We start from the raw sequence: 14,328 nt of genomic DNA, 5'->3' as shown, positions 1-14,328 counted from the left end.
AATTATGATTATGTTAAACGTTATTTTATTATTATATAAAAATCGATGTATCATTGTGACAGGTTTAACTGTCAGACCTTATGTAGGCAAGTTACAAGTTAGTTCCCCCTCGGCCAGGTCCAGGTCCAGGTGTGCTGCTCTGACAATAATTGAGCTGTGGCCTTACAATAATAAAGTAATAACTTATTCCACAGGGGCATTATTTTGCATGGGGAGATCCCACTTTTAATTTATAAGGCCTATAATGCTGATAGTAGCCTACCTCTAGACTTTAACATTGATAAGGCTTTGGATGCAGCAGGACTTTACTTATAGTGCAGTATTTTCACATTGTGGTATTAGGAGCCTACTTTGACAACGAATGCTTAGGCCTATACTTCTTCTTCCACCACCACTACTTGCATTTGCAGAGCATGCATGCATCTCTCTATCCTTTTGCACATCTTACAATCACTTTTAGAGTGATTTGACTGCTGTTCAAATTACAACAAATAGGCTACGTAAACCATAGTCACAATCAACATGTGAAATACACTGCATTCCGTTTTCCATACGCTGTTTTGCGGTTTACCCTCCTCACTAAATGTGCGCTGCCTACAGTCTGTGGTGCTTGCACAAACAGCGCCCCCTGATGACGGCTTTGTGAAGGGACAGTTAAGGGGTGACAAGTTAAGATAGTGTTAGCAAAATGGTAAGGCGGCTACAGCTTTTGCTGCATTCATAGTTAGGAACTAAATGCACCCAATTAAAGACAAGACGTCGTTTACTCGGGGTGTCTCGGCTAATATCTTGCGAAAACGTGATTAGGTTCAACAGGCGTCAGCTTTGAGGACTCGTAGCGCATTTCCCGATAAGCTTTGCTAGTAAAGCTAATGACGTTAGCAGCCGCTTGCTAACGTTGCTATGTCGCAACCAAGTGTTTGGACTTACTGGAGCTCCCTAAAGTAGCTCGGCTAAAGCGAACTGTACTTCTGGAGGAGAACAAACAAACACGAAAGGTGTGTATGTTGCATCCGGCAGTACGTACACTAATTGACAATAGTGCATTAGCCGACATAAATGATCATGGTAACGTCGGCTAAGCTTCTGTTAGAATTGGCGAGTTATGTTAGCATTCATGTTGTTGTGAGTGGCCCAACCATAACCTGCAGTGACAGCAGGTAGCGTTGTCTTCATGTCATATATATTTTTAACACATCATAACGCTTAACTATCTTAACAATAACTTCCGCATTAGCCAGTAAATGTTGACTTCAACGACCTTCTCTCCATCTCTCACCTGCCGTGCACTTATTCGCTGGGGTTAAGTAATTATTCACAAAGCAACATGCAAAGGGATGATTATTTACAGACAGGACAGCACATGGAAAATCTCGTTTAGGGCCTGGTTGCATAACCTATTTGCTTAAAGTTAAACTTTGGCTCACCTGTTTTGTCTTACTGGTTAAAGTCCTTGTTTTGTCATTGGCCAGCCTTGGGATTATGGAAATGTGTGCACTTAAAATAATAGTACTATAGCTTTTTATTGGACTAAATCAGATTAAATAAACAAGGTCTTCTAATATGGGTTTGATTTAATCATTCCAAACGCTGGAATGGAAGGTCCATGAAGCAGCCACTGACGTGCACCTTTCTCCTTAACCAATAGGCTTTTTTTTTGTGCAGCTCCAGCTGTTTATTAACCAAAATCCATTCAGACTCATGTACTCAGAAACCAGAAGTAACTTGTGAGTAATCAAAATGTCTTTCCAAGCTAATGCAAAATTGTGTATCCACTCTGGAATTATTGTTGTTAGTGGCAAAAGCAATATTGGCATTTGTTTAAGAACTTCAGAAAACCAGGTTTTATTCTATCTTGATTACAACTTAATAAATTTCTCCAAATCCTATTTATTTTTTGTATTATTTTCAGTAATACATAAAGGCTGTTAAGCGTTTCCAGCTCAATATGACCTCCAGTTGGTCAGTTTGGGGGGGAAAAGGGTCCTATACAGTGTTATTGTGTTTAATTCCTACTACATACATTGAAAGAGGCCGGTCGCTCTTGACATAATGGGTTCAGATTGAGGGATTATGAGGTTGTTAATGCTTGATATTAACCAGCTGTCTATTTTCATGTGTTTAATGTTTTGCCATTTAGCCTGGCTGTTTGTCAAAGGGATATTCGGAAGTTATGTAAGGATTTCTGTGGAACTTTGAAAACATTGTAATAGTTTTGTGACGTTTTTGGTTATTACATCAGGTCGGAGAGTTCAGTTTTTGAGGTTTGTTTTCTCTAAGTGCACTCTAGGTTTGGAAATAGACCTGCACTTAAATTATAAATTAATTATCTCCTTAATTCTACCTCTCTTTTCTTCTCTGTCTGTGCCCTGAACACACACACACACACACACACACACACACACACACATGCGTGTACACCACTTAAGATCATTGTTTAGCCTAGACATGCTTGACCTCTTCACTCTGCTTTGCTCTGTTGGGATGTCTGGTCTTGGCTTAAAGTAAGGAATGCAAAATGATTGCCAGAGAATCCAGACTTGGACTATGAGGAGTATGTTGTGTATTGCATGTGGTGGTGTGTTTGGGGATGTGCTTTCAAGATCATTACCATGGTGATTAAATAAATATTAAAACAATCCAAATGGATGGGAATAACTCACAAGTGGTACTTGCTTTGGAGAATGGAAACATTTAGTTGTTTACTTAAAAAAGTGTTATTTCTCCAGTGTATAGGCCGAGCGGAAGAAACCATGTTTATTCAACACTTTAATGTCCATAATTCCATTCACTTCTAAACATCTTTGCTCTAGGTGTGACCTGGCTTCTTGTAATTATTATGAATAGGCGGGACTGGTTGTCCCAGCAGACACCTTTTTTTTGTGTGTTTGTGCTGACTGAGCAAGCCTAATTTCTCACTTCTCTCATGTCTCACATGTTCCATCGTTAAAACCAATAACCCTTAAATCCTTATTGCCCGTGTTATAATGCAAGCAAACACGATTGCATCATTAAAATGCACCATCAGCCACTTTGGTCTCTGCGGTGAGACTTGCTACGCCACGGTGCCGCAGAGGGTGTCAATGAGGGAAAGATGACGGTAGTGTTGGGGTTGAAGCAGGTATGAACGGATAGATCTTGCAATCATAACAGTAATTAAGTTGGAACTGCACTTCATTTAGGAGTAGAAAACACCTGCTGGATGAAATGACTCCCTGTAGCATTAGCTCAGACTCATTTCCTGCCAGCTCCTATAATGTAATTACTGTTTTTACCCTTTTGACCTTAATCTCAGAGGATTTACTTGTAATTGACTCTGCCAGCACTTACCTAAGTCAAGTGAATCTTATTCTTTGCATTTTGGTTTTCGTTCTGAGCATGCGTGCCATTTTTTCATCCATGTCCTTCTTCCTATTTAAATACTCGCATACAAACAAGATGCAGTTAACTTGAAAAAACCCTTTTAGTGGTTTTCACTGTCAAATCAAGTTGCCATAGCCCTTTATAAAAAGTGTCTCTGTATGTAGAAGTGCGGCATGTGAAAACATCTGACAGTTATTGCTCATGCCATGGCAACTTCAATTGGTTGATATTGAGAAAGTGTTTTTCATTCACTTGCCCCAGTTTTTAAAAGTTTTGGTTCGACTACATGTTAATAAAAAGTGGGCCACTGATGTTCTTACTGGCTGCTTGGATCATTTTAAGGCCCTGCCCACCAAACTAGTTTTTATACTAGCCTGGCCAGCCATACTAGGAATTGCGTAAGCACAAAAACAGGTGCAACAGATTGAACAGAAGAGAGGGAGAGATTCCTTTCAAGCACATTGTCCTGAGAAGGTAAAATAAGTGAAAACAGCTGTTTGTGAATCATTATCACTGGAAGCTGAAGTGGTCACCACTTTGTCATTGAAATGCCAAGGGATCCCCATTCGCATGTCCAGATGAGCCCCTTTCAACGTCATGGACAATTGAAGGTCCTGTTACTTGGTTTTGAATTTCTAAGAAGGATTACAGGCTCAGTTCCCTTCCCGCTGGGATCTAATGACCATGTGGTGTTTCTGTTATGTTGCAGCTACTGTTACGGACACACTTTATAATATTCAGTCCACTTAATGGTTTTACATTTAAGGTTCATCCAGAGAGAGCATTGCAGTATTTTACATTTTTATGGGTGTTTTTTTTTCGAACCAGTAAAAACATCAATTGATTTCAGAATGGGCTCTAAATGTTAACATATATTTGAATTATAAAGATGTACCGGCTTGTAATCAATAATAAGGAGGATAATAATCAAACCACTTCATTCATGTCTTTATCGAAGTGGTATAAAGTTTAGGCTTATCAGTTCAATACGACCGCCATTAGTCTGTTATCATTTCAGTTTTAGTTTCACTCCTACTATCGGGGCCGATGGCATTCAAGATAACTTTAATATATTCAGGTGCATTGGGCCCCTCTTGCGCCATCACAAGTTGAAAAAAAAATCCAATGTTGTCCTGCTTTTAAAATGCTGTATTTTCTAAATAGTACAGCACACTACAATACAACGGTATGGCAGCATTTGTATAGTCTCTTAAAGGAATACTTCACCCATACGGAACCAGCGTTCTATCATTATAAAATAACTATTATAATATAGTGAATGAGGTTTTTCCTCCCTCAGTCTTCCCTTAGTCTTCCCTTGGCCCAGCTGTACTGTTATTCCTGACCAGTAAGGAAACTGTAGGGTTAGACAGTGAGACCATAAAACACTCTTTCTGCCTTTTCTCAGGCTTTTTTTTGCACATTTATACTAAATAGGATCTCCGAGTTCAATACAACTTCATATTCCAACCGGTGAAGTAGGCCTTTAATGTACATGTTGTCATATCACCTACAGTGGCTTTTTTGCTTCAGCGATTGTAGCAGTGATGTTTTACTACCAGGTTTAAACATCAGAAAGATGGACAGTCGGTCAATCCTTTTTAAAAGCACAGCCGCGTTTGATTAAGTGACCATGCAACCACAATTAGTTACCCGCAGTCAAAGGTTCCCCTATTTACATTCCGCACTGGGAATGTCTGACCTGGATTTTCCACTGTTTGTAGGAAAATATGTCAGCGGAACAGGAGAACAGCAGTCATTTCTATTGATGAGACTGTCGATAACCCCATTTGGATCATGTTACAGAGTTGCTCCACTTAAGTTCCTTTTCCATAGTGTCTAATGTCTTAGTCAGGAATACATTCTATAAATATCATCAATTTTGTATCCCCTTATCAACCTGATACTCAACTTCACTTTACTCTTTGACTGCTCCCTCAAACACTATCTGAACTTTGATCTGTACTCCAGCTAATCTGATCCTGTTTTTCTCTCTCCACAGATGGCGGTGTCGGTGCGGGGCCTGTACTTTGTGGTGACCCTGTTTTTGGGCAGTTTCTTCGGCAGTGTCTTCATGCTGGGTCCATTTTTGCCCCTTATGCTGCTGTCCCCCGCTTGGTACCGCTGGATCACTGACCGCATCGTTGCTACCTGGCTCACCCTGCCTGTGGTGTGTACACCAGCTCAGCCGTCGCTTAGCCTACTGCTGTGTGCGCCAGACGGTCTTAAGACACCCGTGTTTGACATACTTGCGATAATCCGTGACATCTGAGCCATATATTAATGCTTCACCATTTAAAATATTTTATTTTATGTGACTTAGTTAAAAATTGTGTCAAATCTTCTTTACAGGGACCACATGAATTAACAGCATTATTAATTTGTTTTCCTCTCGCTCTTGTCTCCCTCTCTCTACCTCATATGTATCTAACCTCACCTCTTCCCAGTCCCTTCTCTCTCCCTCTACATCTTTTTTTAATTGATCATTCTTTTCTCCCCTTGATCATCCACCTTTCCTCCTTGCTCTCTTACACTATGCCTTTCCATTCTGCCTCCTCTTGCACCACTTTATTCCCCCACCATCCCGGCGTCTCTCTCCCCTCTGTAGTCCTTGCTGGAGTTGGTATTCGGAGTGAAGGTGGTGATCACTGGGGATGGCTTCATTCCCGGGGAGCGAAGTGTGATCATCATGAACCACCGCACCCGCCTGGACTGGATGTTCCTTTGGTGTTGTCTGCTCCGGTACAGCTACCTTCGTCTGGAGAAGATCTGCCTCAAGGCTGCCCTGAAGGCGGTGCCCGGCTTTGGTGGGTAAGGAGAGAGTGCCCTTTCCTGTACACACACACACACACACACACACACACACACACACACACACACACACACACACACACACACACACACACACACACATATATATGATCCTATAACATCATATGTTTTTCAAATAGTTAAGGAAATAATCAAAATGACAGCTGAATCTAAATATTAACCGGTATATTGTCAAGTAAATTTTATCTACAAAGTTTAATATTACAAATCATAAATGTGCCTCAAGGGGATTTACACTGTATTTTTATTTTCATGTATGCATGCATTTGTAATATACAGGGAGATGTTTTTGTCATTTTGTTCACTCATTGATGGGGTTTGGGTGGACAAAAAAAAAGTAGAAACACCTGTAGGTGTAATGCAAGTCAGTTCAGTAAGTTCAGCAGTAAAATCAGGAGTAAAAACAGTCACCTAAAAAATTACCATAATCATTAAGTCAATAAAATATATTAAAAAAAAACTGAAAATCATATCCTTCAACCATTGATTAGTTATATTAGACTGTATTTGTCTAGCAAAGTGTGTCTGTTAAACTGGCGATTAAGTGTAGGTTAACATAACCAAAGAAAAGAAAATACAGAAATGTTCCCTGCAAGAAGACACTAGTTGGACAGACCTGATTTTCCATAACCAGTATGTTATAGGGCATATTGGTCGGTTCAAAGTCGGTTCCTTTACTGGGAAACTTAGGTTTGCCTTCTTTTAAAACTGTTTAGTTTGAGCATGAAAGGTAATCAATGACACACCTGAAGACTCTGCGTGCATCTTCCAGGCTGGGCAATGCAGATGGCCTGCTTCGTCTTTATTCAACGCCGTTGGGAGGATGACAAGAAGCACTTGGAGAACATGCTGGACTACTTCTGTGACATCAGAGAGCCCCTGCAGCTGCTTCTGTTCCCAGAGGGCACAGACCTCACTGGTGAGATAAACTATGTTAACACTCCATCCATTCATGGGACAATTTGCCCACATTTCAGTTCAGATTTTCAGAATTACCCACCTTTGCACTGTTATGCAAACACAATTTCCTAGTGATAAGACATAGCCAAATCCCTTGACGCAAACCGCACACAGCCATTTCTGCAAGTATACTCTGATCTTTCAATGTAAGCAACAGCCACACTAGTGTCTAAAGCTGTTACAGATCATGATTTAGCCAATCAAAGACCGGAGTAGCTTTAGTGGGTGCAGCTTAACTTCTCTGTACATACCATGATGAAATGCCAGGTCCAGTGAAGTTACATAATAATTGGCATGCAGATTTAGGGCTTTAAAGATTGTTTCACGTTTGCTGTTGTGTTCCTGTCTGTGCATGTGTGTGTCTGTCTTCTTGTGTGCAATAGTTCACAGTCCACACGTGTGCATTTAAGCCTCTTAAAGAGCAAAGCCGAATTTGACATAGGAAACAAGGGGATCTATACAGTATGTTTTGATGTCTAATGCTGAAGTTCTTACTCTCCTAATACTTAATCTACAGACATACTGTACATATAGACCTCCATCTGCAGGCTCAGGCTTAGGCTGAACCTAAGCCCCTCTAAAAATGTTCATCACCCTGTTTAAGGCTGGTAGAGCTTGTGTAAATGAATGAAATATTGTGTGAGAATGAAAAGCCACAGCTTTGTCTCCGGGTAGAGCAGAGGACTAATCAACAGAGGTCTGTCCTTTTGTCCTTCAAGTCGGCCTGAAAGAGCTACTTACACAGTCTGATTAATGAGTTATTATGATATAGTTTACATGGGCCTGCAACAAGTCCCTGAGGAATATCAATAATTGATTACATATAATGTATGTTATAATTGTACTGTTATAAGAAAATGCAATAAGATGATCAGTCAGATTAGTCATCAGAAAATAACATTTGCAGTTGTGCCTTAACCCATTGATGACTATGGCAATCTAGGATGCATGTCCTTAATGCCTGAGGGTTTTCTGAAAAAATAGTACGAATTGTCAAGTCTACCAAAACCTTAATATCTAAGCCTGTGTAGCACATAGAAACATGAAATAAAATACATTTAAAAGTTAAGGTTCACAGGTTTTATTTAAACATGCTCCCGTAGCGCTTACAAACCAACAAATATTTCTAAAAATCGTCAAAATTAGATGAATTAGAAAATTATTAAATATTGTTAATAAATAGATGCAATGTGTTGTGTGATTTTCGTCAGTAGTCTATAGTTGACCTTGATTCTGCTCACCAAACGCCACTAACTGTTCTGTCGCCGACATAGCTGGCGTATTTTTTTTATTATTTTGTTTTATTTTTTTATTTTTTTGATTGACATGATTTTCGGCAAACCACACAATTTTTGGGTGGTCACGTGGTCTTAAAAAAATCAACAAAACCCACCTAATGTGTATTTGAACCAATGACAGTGCATTCTATGCTGGGAATGCCATGAAAATTAGATAAAGTAATAATGCTGCACGACGCAGCATCAGGCAGGAGAGCCAATGTGGCATCGCGCAGCAGCCGTCATCAATGGGTTAAAATAAAAACACTCAACACTCACAAGTTAAGATGGTGAATGCAGTTGCCTGAGGTTAATCGTGTGTCTATGTCTGTTGCAGAAAATACAAGAGCAAGAAGTGATGTGTTTGCTGAACAGAACAAGCTGCCAAAATTTGAGTATGTGCTACATCCCCGCACCACTGGATTCACCTTCATCGTGGACAGACTACGAAAAGGTCAGGTGTGATCCAAATCAACCCTTTCTGAAAGTGTGTCTTAATTAAAGATGATCCAATTTTTTATAAATTTGATGATTGGCTTTCTAAGGTCAAAGGGAGTCTTTCATCATGATGAAAATATTTTATCTGCTTAACCAAAGGAAAATTACCTGCTTTCATGGCGATAGCATGTCCTGTCATGATTGTGGTTAATCCACTGACGCTGTTCGTGAAAGAAGGGATCATTCTTCGAAGTCCCAGACCTATACTTCACCCTACTGCCAGCCATTACAACACCCCCGTGTTTCTCATGTTTCCCTATGAGCTAATTCTGGCAGTCTTCCAGAGTTCTTAAATACCACCTCTGGCCATGTCGTCTCATCCTCCTCCCGCCACGGATGCTGAGCATGGCACTAACTCCAAGCAGGTGTTGTGAATCAGTGTGATGTCATCAGACTCTGCTAATTCTCCTCCTCTCTCTCTCTCTCTCTCTCTCTCTCTCTCTCTCTCTCTCTCTCTCTCTCTCTCTCTCTCTCTCTCTCTCTCTCTCTCTCTCTCTCTCTCTCTCTCTCTCTCTCTCTCTCTCTCTCTCTCTCTCTCTCTCTCTCTCTCTCTCTCTCTCTCTCTCTCTCTCTCTCTCTCTCTGCATCACTGACTGACATGCTGTGCGTGTTGTGCCCTGGCCAAGTCCACTGTGCTTCGTTCGGCGCTATTTTTATCGTGGCAGAGCTGAGCTGTGCAGGAGCAAACGCTGGCAGGTGTCATCCTGTCCGCTTGATATTTATTTTAGCCCCATGTGTGTGTTGCAAGGACATCGCAAATCAGTGATGATGGTATATAGAGCCCATGGCAGTTTTGAAGGCACACAGGGAGTGAAGCTGTAAGGATAATTAGATGTGTTCCATGTGTAATGGAGCTAAGAGCTGGGATTTTAAGGGTGCGTAACAGAGTTCGAATTACCATTGTGTTCGAGGAAAAGGATGCAAATGGGATAATATTAAGTCTTGTCGTGTCTGAAACTGCGTAGTTTACATTAAAGGGGCTGCGGGGAACTTTCAGTTTTGTTGATTCTAGCGGCATCTTTGGACAGTGGTAGTGTTTATACAACACCAGCACCCGAAGCGTGTGCTGGCAAGTGCATTTGTTTAGAAAGCAAGACAGCAGGATGCACCGCGATTTTTATGTTACTATAAAAAAATTAATAATGGTAATAAGAAGATTGTGAAACAAAGTCAACTTTTGTTCGGGAAAGACAATATGTCTAAATTGTATTGTCTCCGGCATTAATACAAACTATATAAAAATGGGGTTGTTTTCTCTGAATGTCTAGTTTGCTGTTACAGGTCATTAATGATCATCATAGGAAAAACGGGACTGTTTCATAAACATTTAAAAATCCCTCTAATGAGGTCAAGTAAAGAGTTAGTTGAATGTTTTTCTGTTGTTTTGGTTTATCTTAGACTATCAGCAAATGTTTTCCCTTCAAATCTTTTTTTAAATTGTAAATCTCCTTTCCCTAGGAGACAACCTGGATGCCGTCCATGATATCACAGTGGCCTACCCAAAGAACATCCCTCAGACAGAACGCCACCTCATCCTGGGGCATTTCCCCCGTGAGATCCACTTCCATGTCCGCCGCTACCCAGTGGCTGCACTGCCCGCCTCTTCCTCAGACCTGGAGGCTTGGTGCCGAGAGCGCTGGGCCGAGAAGGAGGTTCGTCTGCGGGACTTTTACTCAGGTAATCCCCGGGCCTTCGACAGGGAAGGTGTTGCGCGTGTGCCGCCCTGTAAGACGGAGCTGCGCGTGGCTCTGATCAAAGCAGCCTCACTGCTGTACTGGAGCAGCTTCATTGCGCTGTGCTTCACGGGCCTGTGGCTGTGGGCTCCCTTCAGGCTCTACTGCCTGGTTATGGTCATAGTCTTTATGGCCCAGCAGAAGCTGATTGGAGGGCTGGAGCTGCTGGAGTTGTCCTGCCATCGATACTGGAAGTCCATGGCTGCCGACGCAGGCGAGAAGAGTAAGGTGCTTGATGAGAAGATGCAGTGAGGATGGAAGACAGGGTTGAGTTGACTGGACAATGACAAGATTCCAACAATGCTCAGCCTGAACACTGAGGACTGGTGTCTTGGCCTGTTCAGTCCAGAGGGCTAGAGGTTCCTCTTGAGGGACCCAATGCTCCATGCCTTAGAAGAGGAGTAATGCGTTTGCCTCCTGACAGTATTTGTGGCTTCATTTGAGAAAGCTTACCTTTATGTTGCAGAAGAAAAAGAGGAATGTTATGTACATTTATCTACGTTGGATTCAAGGAATTCATTACATAACGCGTAGGGGTGTCAATCGCTGGTTAAATCACCATACGATATTAGATCGATTCATTGGGCAACGATACAATATTTGCAGAAATAACAAAGTCTGCCGTGATATGACTACGATTTGATTCGATTCAGGCGCCTGCGATTGATATGAGATGATATCATTTAAAGCAACGTGTTATATTTATATCAGCTCACAAAAAAACAACTAAAATATGATTTTACAATATATTCCTGAGCTCTTCCAAATATTTAAACGAAAAAACAATCCATTATTTTAGTCAAAATAGTTTCACACACAGATGTGCATAGAGTTTCTCAAAATAAAAGCATACGACGATATGCATCGACGTTTGGGTGTTCAATCTATGCGGTTTGATCTTTCACCAACAATATCGATGTATCATTACACCCCTAAAAACGCAGCATTTGACCCTTGTAAGTCTCTTCCTGTACAATCACTTTTATTTAGCTTGCTATCGGTGCATTTTATCAGTTTATGTTGTTATTGTTTATTATGGTTGTTAGTTCAGAACCTAAGTGTAGACGTGTGTCAAAAACAATGCTGTTAGTACTTGTTATACTGTTGCCATTTCTTTGAAAGTTGTTTAATTGTCTTCAATGTTGCCCTTTGTTTTATTTCAGTGTCAAATGTTATGAAGCAGAGCCATAGCACAGCCTACCTGCACATAATAACCAATATTCAAATCAGCACTGAAGTCAGCTGGATTATACTCATAGACTAGTTAAATGAATCAGTCAAGAATCCAGTCCATCAAGAATAGCAAGGAAAGAGAAGGACCGATATGATTCCCAGAGAATTATTAAGGAATATACAGGTATAATGTGTACCATTGTTTACCCTTACTGGGTGTAATTACCCTTTTATACAAATTGGGGAATGATCCTTTCCCAGTTAGTCCTTTAGAGATTGTGTGATGATGTTTATTACTGTATAGGTCTCTATACATAAATTGTGTTTTTCTGCTTGTTCTTCAAGTAGCTTTTGCACAAAAAAGCCAAATGTGAGTTAAGTGTGTGCGATTTGAAATAAGAAAGCAAACTGAATTTCGTCCGTCTCATCAGGAAAAAGGTATATTCGCCCATTAGGTTACAAATAACGTTGAGGTAACACTTGTATCCATCACCTCGTCAAGATCAAAGATCTTACCGAGATCTCATGTGTTGATAACTGTAGAAGCAGATGAGCTTTGTGACCTTTCTGGGAATAAAGGGAATGCCTTGTAAAGGCAGGATGTGGGTGGTGCTGGGGTGGAAGAATGTCCTGTTGGGACAACATTACCCCTCGATGTGCAGGGTGGCACAGAGGACCAGAATTGGAGTGGAAACTGGCCCTGAAATCTACCTAATCCTATAGAGCCCCGTAATGCCCACCTCTGCCCGTGTCCCTCTCTAGAGGACTGGCATTGATGCGCCTGCCAAACTCAATTAACAAATGACAGCTGAGAAAGCTAGTCCAATTTGTGCCAAAAAAGGACAGAAATTGAGATTGGAGTGGCGCTTCAACCACTCGTTTAGCCACTGACTCTCCTTGCCGCCCAATACCTTTTCGAACCGAGTTAATTCTGGGTGTCAGGAAACATTTGTTGTCTCACTGTCACACTCTGCAATGTGTGAACTACCTGATCTCACCAACCCTGTTTTGTGAGACACATGTCATTCAGGATCAAAAAGAAAGTTGACTGGAGCGTGTTATTTTTTTAATTATAATTTTTTATAATAATCGTAAGCTCCTATAGTTTTAGTGTAAAGGGGCTGTTGCCAGTCACTGTGATTTTGCTGTTTTAGCAATTGTATCATCACCATGTACTAATTTGCCAAACATGGTACCATGTCACTTTCCCCAAACTCCGAACCAGCTAGAATCTCCACGTATTACACTCTCACTTGTGCTGTTTTCTGTTGCTCATTTTTACGATCACTCTTTGATGCTGGGCCTCTTTAAAGCCACTGTCCTCAGGTAAACACAGTAGACGCTGTTTAGATTCAGTCCCCTAAAGGAGGATATATACATCAAAATAAATATACTATATCACCTCATTCACGATTCCTGTCATTGTCCTTTCAAGTTGTATTGCCATCTTAGGAACTGTTGACTACTGACTTAAATACTGATACTGCTTTTAAACTCATTTGAACTTTTGCTAATGTAATAAATATAATAGCTCAGGTCATTAGATTGACAGTAACATCAGTTGAAAATGTAACACTTGGCTGACATTATATTTGTGACGTTAGTACCTTGCATAGGATTTGTGACCAAAGGTTTTCTTTCATTTATTCATCATTCAAGTCATGTTACACTGTTGTATTTTCATGTTGACATTTCTAGCTGCTGCAGAGTTGCGCTTTAATCTAGAATGTACCATAACAGTCACTACACTGCAGTAAATGAGTCGACAAGACCTTGAATGCTCATGTTACACAACACTCGGGGGGCAGTTATTCTGTTTTGCACACACACACACACACACATTCTAGTCTACCATAGACAACCAAAAAGGTCAGGAGCTTTTGAAGGTGAAGTGCAGTCGCCATAGTAACTAATGTTGACTCCCTTGTCTCCTAGCAACAGGATGTAAAGTGATGTCAATGGAAAGCATGCTATTTTCTCCTGCTGTCAGAAATGATGTCACTCCTTTGTGTGTGTGTGTGTGTGTTGGTGTGTCTGCGACTGAGAGACAGTGTGTGACTGAGAGCGAGAGAAGAGGTGGAAAAGGAGAAGTTTATTTCTATATCCTATATCTCTGCTCTCCTTAGGGGATGGGGAGATAGAGAGAAGGGATGTGTGATCCTGACATCCCGTGAAATCAAAGACAGACAATAGGCAAGGGTGAACTAAAATAGCTGACATGCTCACGATGATTCACTGGCCAATTAAGGGTGCAATTATGCTCCTGGTTCCTTTTTTGGGCCTGGTCTCTACCTTCGCCTAACTTATCTTCTTCATCTGGATATAACTTTGAATTTGCTCTGTTAGGTTTGACAGTGGATGGATAATCCAGACACAAACTAAGTGAGACACAGCTTTCTTTCTTATTATTCAATTTCCTATAAAAGACTACATCTTTGGCTCTAAGGGATATTTTTAATAATTATCAGAGATTCACTTAAGATCCTAAGGAA

The 14,328-nt window shown here is 40.8% G+C and overlaps 1 protein-coding gene across 1 annotated transcript; it reads left to right on the top strand.

The window, feature by feature from the left end:
- The first annotated feature begins 665 nt into the window (after positions 1-665).
- lclat1 (lysocardiolipin acyltransferase 1) lies at positions 666-13,210 on the top strand. Its single transcript, XM_080041955.1, has 6 exons — positions 666-998; positions 5,366-5,533; positions 5,972-6,170; positions 6,968-7,114; positions 8,770-8,886; positions 10,389-13,210. The coding sequence occupies exons 2-6, from the start codon at positions 5,366-5,368 to the stop codon at positions 10,913-10,915; spliced, it is 1,158 nt and encodes a 385-aa protein (XP_079898081.1). The 5' UTR covers positions 666-998; the 3' UTR covers positions 10,916-13,210.
- Positions 13,211-14,328: the final 1,118 nt, after the last annotated feature.

This window comes from Ammodytes marinus (genome assembly GCF_949987685.1).
Source record: "Ammodytes marinus genome assembly, chromosome: 15".
Lineage (NCBI taxonomy): Eukaryota > Metazoa > Chordata > Actinopteri > Uranoscopiformes > Ammodytidae > Ammodytes > Ammodytes marinus.
This window is presented reverse-complemented; position numbering and strand designations above follow the sequence as displayed.

Excerpts from the sequence above, each read along its gene's own strand:
- lclat1 (XM_080041955.1), top strand. The coding sequence starts at position 5,366 with ATGGCGGTGTCGGTGCGGGGCCTGTACTTTGTGGTGACCCTGTTTTTG. Across the intron at positions 6,171-6,967 it reads GAAGGCGGTGCCCGGCTTTG|GCTGGGCAATGCAGATGGCC; the intron begins GTGGGTAAGGAG and ends TGCATCTTCCAG. Across the intron at positions 8,887-10,388 it reads CGTGGACAGACTACGAAAAG|GAGACAACCTGGATGCCGTC; the intron begins GTCAGGTGTGAT and ends TCCTTTCCCTAG.